General features: G+C 33.7%; 1 protein-coding gene across 12 annotated transcripts in view; it reads right to left on the reverse strand.

Annotated features, from left to right (window-relative positions):
* Positions 1 to 17727, reverse strand: part of CSPP1 (centrosome and spindle pole associated protein 1) — a 96166-nt gene that overhangs the window by 60969 nt on the left and 17470 nt on the right. For 6 of the 12 annotated variants that reach the window (XR_005083034.2, XM_037148914.2, XM_037148913.2 and 3 more), the window contains 5 exons: positions 13870 to 13950; positions 12445 to 12543; positions 11347 to 11786; positions 4469 to 4567; positions 3013 to 3080 (listed from right to left, as the gene is read on the reverse strand). Coding sequence is in view for 11 of the 12 variants with exons in the window: in XM_037148914.2 (XP_037004809.2) it covers positions 3013 to 3080; positions 4469 to 4567; positions 11347 to 11786; positions 12445 to 12543; positions 13870 to 13950 (787 nt within the window). In the remaining variant the exon portion in view is untranslated. The remainder of the gene's footprint in view (positions 1 to 3012; positions 3081 to 4468; positions 4568 to 11346; positions 11787 to 12444; positions 12544 to 13869; positions 13951 to 17727) is intronic. The other 6 variants (XM_037148916.2, XM_037148911.2, XM_037148918.2 and 3 more) reach the window with 4 other exon arrangements.

Here is a 17727-nt window from a genome sequence, read left to right on the forward strand (position 1 = left end):
AACTTCACAAAAGCCAATAGAGTGTCCATCAGTACATGAGAGGATAAGACAACCATGGGACAGTTACACAGTGGAACACTACTCGGCCATAAAAAAGAAAAATTTACCCTTTGCTTGGATGAACCTGGACAGCATCATGCTAAGTAAATAAGCCAGTCAGAGAAAGACAAATACATATGATTTCACTTATATATGGAATCTAATAAACCAAACAGACTAACAAGTAAAATGAGATTAAAAGACAGCAGGCTGATTGCTCTGCGGTGGGAAGAGGTTAAGGGGTGGAAGGATCAAGCAAAAAGGAAAAACAACTCATGGACATGGACAGCAGTATAGTGACTGCGAGACAGGGGGCGGGGATTATAAGGGGGATAAACGGTAATGAAAAAATACAATAAAATAAAATTTTAAAGCCCATCAGATTGCTGAGGTTACAAGGAACCAGTTAAACTGAATTTCAAAAGGTATAAAAATCAATCCAGAAATGGGACAATCCAAGTTTTTATCTGCATCAGAAAATAAGTAAATAGGCAGCTGCCTTACAAGCAGGTTAAAAAAAGCTGAAATATTAATGTATTCTTAGAGGGTCTGTGTGGGTTGCAAGATAATGTAGACAACTAAAGTCCAGACACAAGAGGACTCTGTCCTCAGTACCACCCTCCCACAGAATGCTCACCAGAGACCAGACATGGGGCAACACAGGAGACCAAAAAAAACCTTCCCATGGCAAAAAGAGAACAAAAACAAAACAGAAACAAAAGAAAAACACCACTGCTTGTTTTCCAGACTCCTTTTTCATACACAGCAATAACTGTTGGAAGTTATTTGAAAGGCATAAAACCTGCTCAGACCCAGCATCCTACACTACATGCAAAGACCTGTTACGTGAGGGGAAGGGCAGAAAATTTTCACACAAGACCCACCACAGACATAAAGGAGAGTTTTGCTATCAGGCTAAGAAGGGGCAGGTACACCAAGAAAGACTCATATCTGGGAACCAGATGCACAGGGCCAGCCTTGCACCAATGGAACAAGCAATACAAATCTACTCTGAGGAAGGAGAGAAGTGTGGAAAGAGACACCCTCTCTGTTGGGGGCATTGAGGTCTTCCTGAAACTGAGGAAGGTACAGGAACACAGAAAAGCCCTTCAGCACTCCAGGCCTCTCACTAAGAATAAGGCAGTCAAAGAATTTACCATTTTTCCCTCAGCAACTGGTACAAAGTACAGTTAAAAATCATTAAGGATGCATAAGGCATGAACATGACTATAAACCACTACACTCAATACACACGTTGCACATTCTTTCTAGTACACACTAAACATGCACCAAAGTAGACTATATTCTGAGTCATTAAGAAAATTCAAATTTTAAATAACTGAAATTATTTTCTTGGACCATAGGGGAATTTAAATAAACAGTCAAGAACATAAAGCAGAAAAAATCTTCAAATATTTAGAAATTTAAAAACATACTTCTAAATAAACCATGATTTGGTTATAAATCCCACAATGTATTATTTTTGCTCTAGCAGTTAATTGCCTTAATTTTTTAAATAAAGCAAAGGGCTCAATGAAGTCACTGGACAAAATTACAGCAAGACAAATCTTAGTTTAGTTGAACTGAGAACACTAACAATCATAGCCAATGAAGGTATAATGTGCTGCTGTGGACAAGAGTAAATCCCCTCTCGGTATATACAAGTGTAAGCTGGAAAAAATTACATATAACCCTGAGATAATCACTGGATTAAATGACTTGAATTATTATCTCACTGAATATTCATCCATAATTCCTAGGTGGCATTAATGAAAGGTTCATGCCATTCGTCTTAAAAACGTTTTTTACTTTTTATCCTCACCTGAGGACATGTTTATTGACTTTAGAGAGCGGAGAAGGGAGGGGGAGAGAGAGAGAGAGAGAAACACTCATCAGTTGTTTCCACGATGTGCCCCGACTGGGGACCTAACCCACTACTTACAGATATATGCCCTGACCAGGAATCGAACCTGCAACCCTTCAGTTTACAGACCGATGCTCCAACCAAGTGAGTCACACCAGCCGGGGCTAAAACTTCCAAAGCCATTTCTCCAATTTTTATCATGTTTAACAAAGACATCATAAGACTAAAACCTGCAGGCCTATTGATGGGTTAAACTGGTCAATTCCCACTTAAAGACACAACAGTAGAATAAAAGTCTAGGTGTTGTGCCACTTTTCTCACAACAGCCATTTCCAAGAAGCAGAGGTCTGAGAATCGCATGCAACTACACATATCTAAGCCAAGATTTAAATTACTGAAGCTTTTCAGGTAGAATGAATTTAAACTGTTAATCCAATTTTCTCATATACTTCACTAAAAACAAATTTCAATTAATTTTTTCTAATAGTTTTTACACACAAAAAGTGTTATTTTCTATTTAAAGTTACACACAGGAAATAAGGCTCTCTTTATTGTGACAAGTAAATAGAGCAAATCAACATGCTTATGTTAAGCTATGTTCTTCACTTCTTTAAAGTAAAAATAAAGTGTAGATTATGATTATGATCTGAACAAAACACCTTCTCAGAAACGACATGGAAAGAACATGGGAAAGGGTGTCTATCAAAATATTTAAATGTTTATAGTTCAGGGGAACTGCACTAAAATGTAAGGCAATTTTATGCTAGCTAGAAAAACAAGAAAAAAATGAAAAAACTCTCCCATATAAAACAGAATATAATAAACAGCCACACTACAACAAAGCACTAATAAAATATGAAATTAAAAGTTTATACTAAAATTAATATTTTATTTACCTTCTGTAGAAAACTCCACCACTAAATAAAAGTTCTTTCATTTTAAAATTTTATACAGTTATATGATACATATTAAATGCTTAGCATACTGCCAATTCTAAAGCACTAAACCAATGTTTTGTGTTAGTGGTAACTAACTACGACTGTGCATTCTCACTGAAGACCTTTTATAGAATACTCCACGAGTCTAATCGACTGGAAATTCACACATACCAAAGAGCATCCCTGCAAAGGGACTACAGATCTCTCGGGTAGATCTGGGTGCTTCATTGTCTCGAGCACTAAAACAAAAATGAAAACAGTTAGAACCCAAATAATTTTCAGGGAACAAATATTAGAGTAAAATGCCCTGGCTGGTATAGCTCAGTGGATTGAGCACAGGCCTGTGAACCAAAAAATTGTGGTTCAATTCCCAGTCAGGGCACATGCCTGGGTTGCAGGCCAGTTCCCAGCAGGGGGCAGTTCCCAGCAGGGGACGCATGAGAAGCAACCATACATTGATATTTCTCTCCTTCTCTCCTTCCCTTCCCTTCTAACGGATAAATAAATAAATAAATAAATAAACAAACAAACATTAAAAAAAATTAGAGTAAAATGTAGGTATGAATTATTTGCCTTTTAAAGTACTACAGATACTCCTAATGGTTACATATTTTTAAAGTTAGGGTAAAACCATGGCATTTTATATATTTATATAGTGGGACCTCGATGTATTCAGGCTCTATAAATACATAACCTTTTTCTTCAGCCTGCTTCACTGGCTCTGTAGATGCCCAATAAGGCCTTTTTTAAAAAAAATAAGAACAGTTACCTCAGTAAAGAAAATGAGTATCAGTACATATAAATCTTAAAAAAAAAAAAGGAAAAAGGCAATTCCTATATGTATACCTGGAAAAGAAGATCCATCCCTAAAAGCCTCCTTCCTAGAAAGGCAAATCCCTCATTAACTAGACCCAAAAGGCAAATTCTCTTATGTCAAACAATTTTATGAATTACTTTTCTTCAAAGAAAATAGACTGTTTCTGACGCATGACAATATTATCTTCATTACACACTATATATTCGGAAGCACGCATCCTTATGTATGATATAAGAAAGCCACCAGAATAATAAAAAGCTATAAATAAAAAGAGGACATAATATAAAATGCATATATTTTCCTTTCTTTTCAACATGTCTGAATTATGAATGATAACCCATCTTACAATGTAAGCATAAAAGTTATCTGCACAATAAGCTGAAAATCAAAAACAGAGTTTTGAAAGGAAAACTCATTGCAGAAACATTTTCAATTTATTTCCAGTTAAACTGCAATACCCCCGTAACTCGAAGATATTTTAATTTAATTTTAAGTCCATTAAATTATGTGTATTTCTCCTTTCATTACTTCGAACAAATACACTTTAACATGATAGGTACTTATTTAGAACACTTTGGCACAGTTTATAATGAAAATTTGCTCTTTAAAAGAATGCTGTAAAGTACTGAAAACTTTCATTTAATGCAACTCTCCCCTTCCAAACCCCTTTTCCTTTTAATTCCTTTCTTACTGCTAAGGAAAGCTGTTAAGACACTGTATCTTTCTACTTTCCAGTAAGCCAGCTTTATCACATGCTGTTTCACACTGTATGTAATGACTGAAGGGCAGAATTTGTGTTACATACCATACCTTGTATTTCCAGCAGATGAAATTCGTATGTTTGACTGATCTGTGACATCGACACCATACGCCATAGGAGGCACATTCCCTTGTCTGTTCCCGTGCATCCTTAAAAATATATTAGCTTATAGAGCTTGTCCCACATACAGTGGACCTTCTTATAAGTCTGGTGTTTTTGCATTTGATGTTGGAAATATTAAAGGGAACAAAGTGTTATAATGAAGTTTTACTGTAAATACATTCTAAAATTAATTTGAATGAGGTTTGATTCAAGTATGATCTGCTGGTTAGTAAGAGACACTAAGAGTTTATATTTAGTCATCTTTAAAACAAAAGGAGGTCATTATAAATTATTTCAGTATAACTTCTAGAAATTTTTAACTTGGAAACTACACATATATTATATACTTTTCTATCATTCCTTTCTTCAAAGAATATTCATTGAGTACCTACTACATGCCAAGTTCAATTCTATGCACAAGGTATATGGACATGGTCCCTATTCTCATGAAGATTATAGTCAAATTTCAAAATGAGGTCATTTTCTTAATCAAAACTCAGATACTGAGAATTATTTCATTGCATATACATACAAACCTTTTTAACTTAAAAATATAGCAGACTTACAGTTTAATTATATTGAATGTAGCAAGTCACAACATTTGCTAACAGTATAAGTCACATGAAAGAACAAATATTAGCCATAGGAGCACAGAAAACATCATAAACTGATACACGGCTAGAAAATTATTACTTTACTTACTCAGTCGTAACAACAAAAAATTAGAATTTTCTTATTTCCCTCTTAATCCATTTCAGAAAATAATTTTTTAAAATGTGCTTTCCAATTAGTCTTTTTTTCCATTTGGCAAACATTGATTTCTTTAGCTTAAGTTGTCATACCAGAAAAACACGACTATTTACATCAACATTTATTAGCATCCATGAAAATGATCATTTCCTAAGTCACTTCTTTACATGCCTGTTAAACTACACTGTCTCTCAAAAGGACTATTAGAAAAAAATATGGCTGTTAAAGTGTTGTTCAATATTTTAGGTGAACTTCATTATCACATTAAGAAAAATGGCAATTTTCAGAAGAAAAGGACCCTCTCACTATCCACAAAGCCAGCAATTCTTCATTTGTTTCCATCATACAAACACTGTCAGTATCATCTGTGGGGGAAAAAAACTTTACAGCATTGTAACCTTACTAATGTAGAACCTGGCATGATATAAATGCCTCCCATTTTTTACCTATATCCAGACAACAGAACCCTCCATGAGCCCTTTCAAAAAAAGAAGTTCAAAGTTATTTCAATTTATCAAAACATGGCTGGTTTTATATCTAAAGACTAGATGCTTGAATCTCTTTTAAACTGACACAGTTTAGAGTTGTTCTCTACTTCTACCAACATGAAGAACAGGTAAATATAAATTCAAATTCAAATTTGTAATTAATGACACCAGGCAACCAGATTTAGCTTTACTGGATCTATATAAGTATACATGTGCAAAAAAGAGTTAACAGAGCAGGCCTGTACCAAAGTTCCAAAAGCATCTATACAAAAACATGTTTTATGGGTTCTTCAGTATATAGATAGATATCTTAATAAAACAAATACCTTAAGAACAAAAGGTCATCTTCAAAGTTCACTCTAAATTAAGGAAAGGTAAGGAATTATTTTATCTATGTCAAGTTCTCTTTGCTAAGTTCTACAGTACAATCACAAAGACTTCCTAATGAACAGCCCATGTAAAAGAGAATTGAAGGTGGGCCCTTTCATTAAAGACAAAAAATTTATTTACAAAATTATAAAAGTCCCCCTATCTCAAGTAATTACAATAAAGTCAAAACTGGAGAAATGTTGAGTGCAAAACAGAGCAGAGATATGTATTTTACTGAAAAGCATAAAATAAAATCTTAAGGCATCCTATTCGATTTCATAAAATGACTGGTAAATTTTTAATTACTAACTTGAAACCTAAATAAAAACAACTAGAAGGGAACCTTACAAACTGTAAAGCCAAATTACAGTTTGGAAAGTTGCCACATTATCTACTAAAATAACTGTATAATTATAATAAAGTTGCCTTCATTTATTAAAGCTTCTTTTATATTGCTAGTAAATTTAGCATATAATCACTCTTAATTATCCCTGTTAGTTCACTTTAACAGCTTTTGTGGTGGTCTTACAATGTATTTTAGAAAACTTCATGGAGGTACACGAAGTCCTCTCTGTAGATGGGAACTGGTGAGAGCCAGCATGGTTTGACCACCATCTCTTTCTTGAAACGACTGAAGAGTAGATGACAGAAGGTAACCTCTGGAAGTAATGAACTCAATAGTCTAAACACAGCCTGATGCTAGTCAAATGCAGGAGTTTGGTTTAAGTCCAGTTTGTCCCCAAGAAGTCCTTTCAATTTAGCTGTGGCTTTAGAACCAGTACCAGGTTAACACTATCCCTGGGACCCAGAACTAACTAAATTTTCTATGACTTTAAATCCATAGATTCACTTACCACACCTCAATCCACTGGGTTTTGTCAGCAAGGGACAGACCTCATAAAAGAAAAAATTTGCTTAATTTGACACAGCAAATCAGATTTGCATGAGGGACTAACTGTGAAATAATTTCACCATCCTACTATCAAAAAAACCAAAAAGTTAAAGGTTATGTTAAGTGGAAAAAGCTTTTTTCTGCTTCCTTGAATTAGGTTCAAATCTCAGTGCCCAAAGAAACCAAGTATAGGCTAGAGGCCAAGTTTACTCTAAAAATTAACAGGTTGCTTAGCTTATCTAAAAAATGACTCTCTTACAGAAGAAAAATGAATTGTTTGAAACCACAGGTATTTTCAGCTAACCAACTTACATGTGAATAAACAACTAATTGATCATGAATTCACTTCATCTGTTTTCCTTAATAAACCACAGAATCAAAGAAGCTACTTCAGAAAAAAATTTACTTTGTTTATACTATCAAGAAAAGCATATTATAAAAATAAAGTATTTATTCATCTGTTAGTCCTAAATTGATACAGTTCATATGGAACAAGAACCGAACGTCTCCTTACTGAAAAGGAATCACCTAATTTACACTAAAGATAACACTACCTTGTTTTCACACCAAGAATTTCTCTAATGTCAGAGTTCCTAAGTATGCTACTAGAAGTACTCTAGACCACAAAAGTTAAAATAAAAATACAGAGCTATTAACTGCTTTTTCTCATTGTTTTCACTTCTTTCCCAATTTTTATATTTACTTTAAATGTTTTTAAGATTTTATTTATTTTTAGAGCAAGGAGAAGGGAGGGAGAAAGAGTGAAAGAAACATCAATATGAGTCCTGGCTGGTGCGGTTCAGTGGTTTGAGTACTGGCCTGCAAACCAAAGGGTCACAGGTTTGACTCTCAGTCAGGGAAGATGCCTGAGTTGCTGGCCAGGTCCCCAGCAGGAGTCATGTGAGAGGCAACCACATATTGATGTTTCTTTCCCTCCCTTTCCCTCTCTAAAAGTAAATAAATAAAATCTTTTTTGTAAAGTTTTTTAAAAACAAATATCAATATGAGAAACATCAATCAGTTCCTTCTTGTATGTGCCCCAACTGGGAACAGAACTCAAAACCCAGGCACGTGCCCTGAGAATCAAATCAGGGATAAAGCCCAACCAACTGAGCCATACCAGTCAGGACAATTTTTATATTTACTTTAATTCTACAACAGTATTTTACTAATATCAACCCAATCTTTAAAGTGGGAAAAATAATTAATATTAAAATGGTCCATCCAAAGATAAATGAAAATTAACTATAAGGAAAAAAGTTATACCAAATTAAACAACTCATGTTCTAATAAGACATTTCTCATCATTTATGTCTTTGTATTAAGCATGTGTACTTCTTAGAATATTCTACACTAAAAACTACATGACTAACACACAGACTCTAGTTTCAGATGGAGTGTTATCTCAGAATTTTAAAAATGACTTAAGATTACAAACTAGCAAATATCAAGAGTTAAAAAAAAAGTGCTAACTGCATTAATCACATAAAAACTAAAAAAAACTTCAGCATTTTTTACAGCGGAAAATGTCCTTTACTTATTAACATTGGTTATAAAGTTAAACATAAGATGGTAACATATTAACTTCTATAACTCAAGTTAATAAATAATAAAGACTAGGATGACTATATTTAAAAAGTGCCTATAAACTCCTAAGTATTATAAGATACACTACTACCTTCAACTTAGAAAGTTCCTAAAACATTATAAAATTTACTTAAGTTGGTAAATATGTATAAATAATACATTCACACAGAATACAACTGTCAATGAAAGTATTAACCATCTTGCTAACTATCAAAAATACTGCCAGAGATTAATGATCAGTTTAGAAAAGTAAAATCATTTCTGGGTTTTAGCTTCCTTTCTGTATTTAAAGTGGGGAAATGTATCACTAATAAATACATTACTATATATGAAAAAAGTTTATAGGGTAATTAGAAAAGAACTAAGACCAAAAATTTAAAATAAAAAATTATTAAAAATCAGAACTAGAATTTATCACATACTGAATTTTAGAAAAACAATAGAGAAGAGAAACTTAGAATGAAGAAAAATTAATTTTGTATTTCTCACAACCCTTTAAAATTATTCTTGTCAAGTACTTCTGGGTAAGATTACAGTCTATCAGAAATTAGTGGTCAGAGCCCTGCCTGGTGTAGCTCAATGGTTGAGTGCTGGCATACAAACCTAAGGGTCGCTGGTTCGATTCCCAGTCAGGACACATGCCTGGGTTACAGGCCAGGTCCCCAGTAGGGGGTGCACAAGAAGCATCTATGTTTCTCTCCCTCTCTTTCTCCCTCCCTTCTCCTCTCTCTAAAAATAAAATAAAATCATTAAAAAAAATCAGTGGTTAGAGCAAGACATTATATGCAGTTGCACACTGCTTTAGTTTCAAAAACTTCACTGACAAGTCATTTTCCTGTCAACCACTCTGCCTGTGAAATAAAAACTACTGAATGATTAATGTGATTTTTTTTTTGCTGGAAATAAGAAATCCACAAATCTAAAATATAGATATTCAATTTTAACCTCAATTGCCATGCAGACATATGTGAAAAACCTTACATTTAGAGATACATGCATTAACAAAATGAAAGTAACATATAATAAAAATTTATATTTTTAAGAAATAATTTTTAAAACGTTGGGATGTGTTACAAATTATTCTCACTCATCTTCATGTTTAAACTACTCTGGAAATACTACTTGGAGAAGATAATATAAAAAGAATTCACTTCATTTATGGGATACATAAGAAACTAAAATAGTGCTCAAACAATTAGGCTGAAATTCATTTGTTAGTTCACATATAAAATTATTATAGGGTATAATTACAAATAGAATAGATTAAAATATATTAAAAAACAAAGGAACAACCTCATAATAAGTTTCTTAAAATTCCAAGCTTAAAAAGTATGCATTACATTACATTCTAATGGTAAACAAACACAGTAAGGAAAAAAGTTCCCATGCACAAAGAAGGCAGCACCCAGAGTCCGAGATTACCTGTAGTTCCTCAACTAAGAGCTTTTTACATTAGGCAGCCTTTGACTACCTCCTGATATAAACATTTTCAAATATAACACAACAAAGGATTTGGAGCATTTTCTAAAGTACAAACAATTGGATTCAAATCAGAGACAATTATAGTTGGCATTGCAAAATTCTAATCCTTCACTCAAATTACTTAAATCAGAGTAAATATTAAAAAAATCGGGTGAGTAGAACATAATAGCTATAAAGAGAAGACAAAAAACAGTAAATGCTGTGTATTATTATTAATAATTAGAACTCTGAATGTGCAGCATTACATCTCAGAGAATTTCCTAAAATATTAAAAAAGTAATCTAAGGAGGGAAGATGGGGGACATCTGTAATGATGTCAACAATAAAAGAAATCTATTTGGACAAATAAATGAAACAAGTCCCATTTAAATGCTCCAAATTTAGACTTAGCCCTTTCAAGTTAGTAAGTCAATGACAAATATGGGACCCTCCCATATTTCTGTCTCCAAATCAAAAGTTGGGTTAAAGTACAGCAAGTTTTATGGAATAAGACAAATGACTAAACAAAAATAAGAAATTAACAAATAGCATTACAAAAAAATCATCCAAAGAAACTGAAAAGCATGTGAAAATCTGATTTAAAAAATTAGTGCCATTTCACTTAAATAAATGTTCAATAAGTAACTTGAAAACAAATATATTGATAAAAGGATTTAGAGCACAGGTATATTAAAGGAATAAAATGTATTTCATCTACTTTAAGGTGTTCTTTTTTTCCCATGTTCTAATATCTAAAACTCGCCATCAACCTGGTTATTGCAGAGAGGAGTGACTGTCCCTTGCCAGTTACACAAGGGCACTATGAATGTAAGACAACTCAAATTCCCCCAAGGCTTTTTTTCTTTTTTTTTTTGGACAATACTGGCAACATGAATCTGGACTGCAAACCTGAATCAGTACTGGCTGACCATTCAGTTCACAAGGAAGTTATGTTTTACTCCCTCTACTCAGAGCCAAACTTGAGACATGGAAGTTTTTTTCTGTCCATTTCTGCGTGCAAGTTTACTTCCCTTTTAATTTTACATAAAAGTTGTAGCTTTTCAGTGTTCCAGCTTTATGACAGGGTCCTTTTCTCCCCATCCTGAATGTTTTCTTTGTTCCCCCAGGAGCACATTAAATAATGGTGTAACTTAAAGCTGACAGCATCTTAGAATTAAATATGTAAATCAAATGGAACTGCTTCTCCCTAACATAATGATAAAAAGTAACAATGATAATACTAAGCAAGTAAAGAAAATAAAAATGAAGTTGTAAATACCTGTCACTTGTATATACTCTCAAAGGTCTTCTATCATAATCACTTTCATATCTAAACCTCTCGTCCATTTCTTCACTTACTTCAGGATCTTGGTCTGGTCTATGATAGCGTCTGTCCAAGACACGATGCTCATGAAACGTGTCAAATCTTCTACCTGGGATGTCCACCTTGCTGGCATACCTTTGATGTTTTTTATTGGAAATGTCCACTTCTTCATCCCTTTTTTTAATGATTCTTCTATTCCTTAATTCAATTTCATCATCAAGGTGTCGGTATCTGTCCTCCTCTTGTCGTCTTTGGTTTAAAAGCTCTTCATATGCCTCTGAAGGATTTAAGACATCTCTACTGGGACCCTCTGAATTTTGATAAGATGTTTGTATTTGTGAAGGTAAATCAGGTTTAACCTGACTAATAGGTTTTTTATTCCTTTGACTTTTTTGCTGGTCAATTAAAAAAAAAAAAAAGAAATAGATCTTAATGAGACGTTATTTCTTAAAAGGTGTCCTTAGTCTATCATCTCAACTCTAAGGCTTAATCACCCATTAGAGATACTTATCATTTATCACTGAAATTTATCATTTAATAACAATATTTATCAAATGTAACAGACAACAGTAATATGGATAAGTAGCTATAAAAAGAAAATAAACTAAATGCCAATTCCTACCCCAGGAGATACTGAACATACTTTAGGAGTTAAATATTGCTTCAAAATATTTCCAATAAAATTTTTTCTCAACACAAAGAAAGGAGATGGTAAATTTTTTGGCCCTAGTAATATTAACCATCCTTAAATTTGGAAAAAAATATTACACAGCCAGAAACTGACAATACAAAACACACTTAAAATCGACAAAAATAACTTAAAATCAATCTCTAAAATTTAAATGAAGTTAAAAAGTATGGTAAGTTCTTCAACGTGAGACAAAACCATTTACAAAACTAAATATTTAAATATCCTATGTTTAGTACAATTTGGCTTATTTTTTAAAATAACACATTAAAAACCAATTGATATGTCTGACATAAAAATATTTCAAGTAAATACAAAATGTTCATCTTGTGGTGTTAAAGATTTACTTAAAAAGCAATACCTACCTCAATACTCTTTTCTATCTGTCTGAACTTTTCTGTGGATTCTTCCTTACCCCTGAGAAATTGATTGTATTCTTTGTTGCGTTCAAGTTTCAATCTTTCCTTGAAATAGACACCAAAAGGCAACGTTAACTTCAATTTCAGGAAAAAGTATCTTCATGTTAAATCAGACACACAATCAGAAATCTTGCCCACAATCATGTTTTACTAATAATTTCAAGGACAGTAGTAGTTGCAAGGCAAAGGAGAAGCAGGAACTTCCAGACCATCAATGCAATTCCCCTTTCTCATCATGTTAAAACATGCATTACAACATACTTAAGTCCAGATTAACATGAGGTCTCTAATAAAAGGGAGCTGCTTCAGTGGTGAAACATCTCCATTTCACGGTCCAGTAGTTGTATAGCTCAATTACATTTGCCAAGGAGCCATGTCCCATAGATCCATGGATTCTAGGTTTGTTTACCAACAGCAATCCTACACAATCCAGGTGCACTATGTCAAAAGATCATAAATAAATCTTTCCCACTAGTAAACACATAAGGTGTTTGCTAGGAAGTCTGTCATTAGCCTGTTCTCAAGGAGATCTGACAGGTAACTTTCCTTCTTTCCTTTCAGGGCAATCTCCTGCTCCCACCCTTCATCCCCCTCCCTAAAGACCTGCTGCCAACCATTCTTTCCCAGGCTAAAGAAGGATCCAGCTTGTATATATGTATGTATGTATATATTTATCATCCATCCATCCTCACTCGAGGACATGCTTATTAATTTTAAAGAGAGGGGAAGGAAAGAAGAGAGAGAGGGAGAGAAAGATCAATGGGGGACAGAAACATCAATAGGTTGCCTCTCCTACACACCCAGACTGCGGACATACCCTGCAACTTACACACGTGCACTGACTGGGAATCAAACCTGCAACCCTTTAAGAGACAATGCTCCAACCAACTGAGCCACACTGGCCAAGGACAGATCTTTATTGTATTTTAAACATAAAAATGTGAAATTATTATAGTCAGTAAAATATCACAATATAAAGCTTCTTTTGAAACCTCTAAAGAATATGGACATGTATTTGTGAAGTGACAGAAATAGACTTCCCAATCTCCCCATGCCCTCACCCTACATAAAAGTTCAGTATACTCTCCACTCATCTCACTGTATTACAGAGCATAAACTTCATAGCTCAGGAACTAGTGCTGGATATTCAACTGATTGATGTATTAAATATATCACATCACCTGGTTACAAATGTAACATTAAAAAAATTTAAACAGTACAATTAGAGACTCTACAGACTTTTGGAAAATATATACATTTCAAGTATAAAAACTGATATAATCTTGTTTGAATTTAAATTAGGAATATGTTCTTTCATAATTTGATCCCTCATATAACTACTACCCAGAATAACTACTCCTATCCACCTACCTTGGCAGATAACCTGTCACCAATAGGAAGAGAAACTCCCAGAGTAGATGGATCTGTTTCACTCGTGGATAGAAAATTTTTCTGTATATATACACATTAAAAAAACATATTACCTAATTGCCTTTGTAAAATATGTTTCATAAACTGTCTTTAAGTTTGATATTCTAAGCTATTACATTATGCGGAGCAAAGGAATAAAATGGAGATGAAGACAGAAACTACAAATACATAGAGATCATATTAGAAAAAAAGAGAATTTTCCTCCAATCAACAACTCTCTGAAGAGGAGAATCAGGTCTTCATTTTCATTTGTAATACATATATAACTATTTATTCAAAATGATTTTATAAAGCATGAGACAAAAAAAGAAACATTCTTAACTCATATTTCTCTTCTAAGCACATAGTCTTCATTCTCAATGCCCTCCTATTCTTTGTTATGGAAATTTTAAACTTCCTCACAAATATCCTATGCATGCTGCATTAATGTTTCTTTCTATTTTTCCTGCAATTATGAAGCAGATAGCTACTAAAACACCAGAAGATATAAACTATGAAGACTTTTTCTTTATGTGCCCCACCATTTCTGTCCAGTGAACATTTAGGTAACGCAGTGTAGTAGAGAGAGCATCAGACGAGAAGTCAGAAGAGTTAGGCTCTAGGAGTAGCCCCGACACTTCTCAGTCATGCCACACTGAGCAAGTCACTTAACCTCCCTAACCCAGACTTTCTTCTTCTGTAAAATGGGGTGGTATCTGCTCTGCCTACTGAAGCTGGTATAAGGATCCAGGAAGATAAAAAATGTAATATCTCTTTGAATAACTATAAAGCAAACACAAAGAATTAGTAAAAAATTTACACAATCCCCAGTAGTATATAATCTGCTGCTTGGTAGTATATAATCTGGAATAAGTTATTTAATTTCCCTGTCTCAGTTTCTTTGTTTGTAAAACACGGATGTCCTTTATATGAGTAGGTTATGAGGATTAAAAAATCAATAGTTATTAACCTGTCCAGTTCCATGCCTCTCGTTTATTCATTAAACAAGCAATTATTGACCATCTAATAGTTTTCAGTTTTTTAAGGTGGTTGGGAGACAAAGAATGTATGTTCCCTATACTCAAGAGATTTACAGTTCACTCAGGGAAACAAACATGTAAAAAACATGTAAACAAACTACCAAACAATGTACTAACAGCTTCAATAATCTTCAAAACATTAAAGATTAATAAAACTAAATTAATGATGTTTCATTAAATCTAAATTTATGAATAACTTCTTTGTGGTACAAAAGCTAATTTGAAAGTTGGTAGAATTCTAAATTTATTTGTCAGGGGAAATAATATGACAGTTACCATATATACCAAATAATATGACAGTTACCATATACACCAAATAATATGGCAGTCCCTTATATACCAAAATACACTGTAAACTTAATCATTTTGCAGAGTTATACAAAAAACACATTCCAGTTCTAACCCCAGGAAGAGAGAGAGCACATATCACTCCGTCACTGAGCAATTCCCCACTCTCAATCCAGGTCCAGGATGATGTTTGAAATTTTTCATAAAATTAATAACACAAACAATAAGGGCAATACAGTGAGTTTTGCAAAAAGCTGAATTTTAGTCATTCACTCATTCATTCAATAAATATTGAGTGCGTACAATGTCCCAAAGTGTTTGATATACTTGAGATTCATCGATAAACAGATAAAATTCCTGCCTTGCTGAAGCTTACATGCAAGCAGGGGAAAGTGACCAAAAATAATAAACATAAAGGTACATTAGAAAATGATAAGTGCTATAACATAATAAGAAAATTAAATGAACTGGCTACAGATAGTCCCCGTTTCTAGGTAACAGGAGTGGGAAAAACAGAAATCTGGCATTCCCCTGTAGACATGTTCAACCTAAGACATCCATTAGATTTCTAAGTGAAAATGTCATATAGGCAGCCATATACAAAACTTTGAAATTCAGAAGAGACCTGGGCTGAAAGTATAAATTTAATGACTCAATTTAACAACGTTCTTCTGAGAATATGTCCTTTCTGTATTGTTAGATGGTCAAGTGTCTTTTATTCTAAAAACATAAAAAGAGATAGTAGAGAGGGTAGCTGTATATTTTCATGGTTCTTGTTGACAAAATTCAAAGATTTGATTCTTTGGGAATATCCATGCAATCTACAAGCCTAGACTGTACAAGAAATACAGAAAAAACAGGCCTTGGAAAATGTACATAACCCCAGTGTCAATGAAACCACTGGAGCCACCTCCCAACATGCTATACAACTTTCTCTTTCCTTTGCTTTCCTTTCACTCCCACTTTCTCAGATGACAACCAAAATCGTCTCTTTCATATTAGGAAACTATTGTTTCTCTACCACAACTGCATTCTTGATAACCAACACCAAAAACTTCTGCACATCACTTTGAATTTAAACAACTGTACTCCTTGATCTCTTTTCACAAAGGCAATTTCTTCTTATGCCTCCCACCACTGTTCTTTTTTAAAACCATACACCTATGAAGAAATGTAAAATCTACAAGTGAAAATAGCAGCCGTCAGAGGAAAACCCAACCTAATAAAGAGGGAAGCAGGTAGGATAACAAGGTACAAGGCCAGGGAGACGGGCTGGAACATGAAAGCCCACAAGTGCCATCCTACAGAATTCGAATTTTTATCCTGAAGACAGTGAAAAGACACTGAGGTATTTAAATCAGTAAAGGGTAGGATCATTCTGGAAAGCAGAATAGAGAATGGACTAAGAATTAATGGGAGAGATCAGGTAAAAATCTGTAGTACTGATTTAGGGCAATAAGGTAAGAGTCTCTAACTTGCAGAACTAACTGTAAAGCAGCCACCAAGCTCCTCACAGGCTGCTTCAGGAGGTAAATGTTTCACCACTGCTTTTCACACACCAAGTAAAAACATCCAACTGACTTCTACTGGATCCTATCCTCTCTATCATTACATCATTACTTCTTACTACTCCCAGGAAGAATCTAACTTAGACTGGTAAACCTAATATACCTCATTCATACAGAACTAAGGTCTATGCCACAAATTCGCCTTTATTCTATATTTGCTATCTAAAAAGCTTCCTCTCCTTGATCGATTCACCCTCTAACATCCAATTCTACCTACCCCATGTCTTACAAAAGAACACTGCAAGGCCTTTCCTAATCATTCCATCCTTCTTGTTCAAGTTGTCACTTTCTGAACGGCATGAATGTTACCTCTACAGCTAGGTTCTAAGTCCCTTAAAGATAGGATGCATACCTAATTTTTCAGGTAAGTGTTTAAAAAGTGTTGGTTAAATGGTGAATGAATGCGTGAGATTCTTTTTAAAAAGTTATAAAATCACAATTATAAAATTATAAAATTGTTTGCCTTTATTTTACAATATAAATTTACAAATGCAATCCACATGTTTGGGTGCAAAAATATCAAGTGATCTGAATCCTGGCAACATGTAGTTCAAAAACATCTTAGAATATCTTGAATATCCTATTATTTTATTAATCTTAATGTGATTATAGCATAATTTGAAGAACAAAGCTGGCATGATGAAAACAAATGCACTCACAACAGATGTGGAATACTTCTAAAGGACAGCATAAGAAAGCAACAAAAACAAATGCAAGTCATCAAAATGAATGCTTAACTGAATTAAAGAAAAATTATGTCATCTCACTAAATGCAAAAAATACAAAATGGTACCATTCAAAACTCTCAAAATCACAATAAAGCTATTTTTCTCATAGAACAGCAATATTGAAGGTGCCAATGACAGCAAGCTACTAGATCTAAAAAAAAACACTAAAGAACAACATTTTACAAGCAAGCCTAC

Source organism: Artibeus jamaicensis, unplaced genomic scaffold, assembly GCF_021234435.1.
Source record: "Artibeus jamaicensis isolate MK-2021 breed Jamaican fruit bat unplaced genomic scaffold, CSHL_Jam_final scaffold_916, whole genome shotgun sequence".
Taxonomy (NCBI): Eukaryota; Metazoa; Chordata; class Mammalia; order Chiroptera; family Phyllostomidae; genus Artibeus; species Artibeus jamaicensis.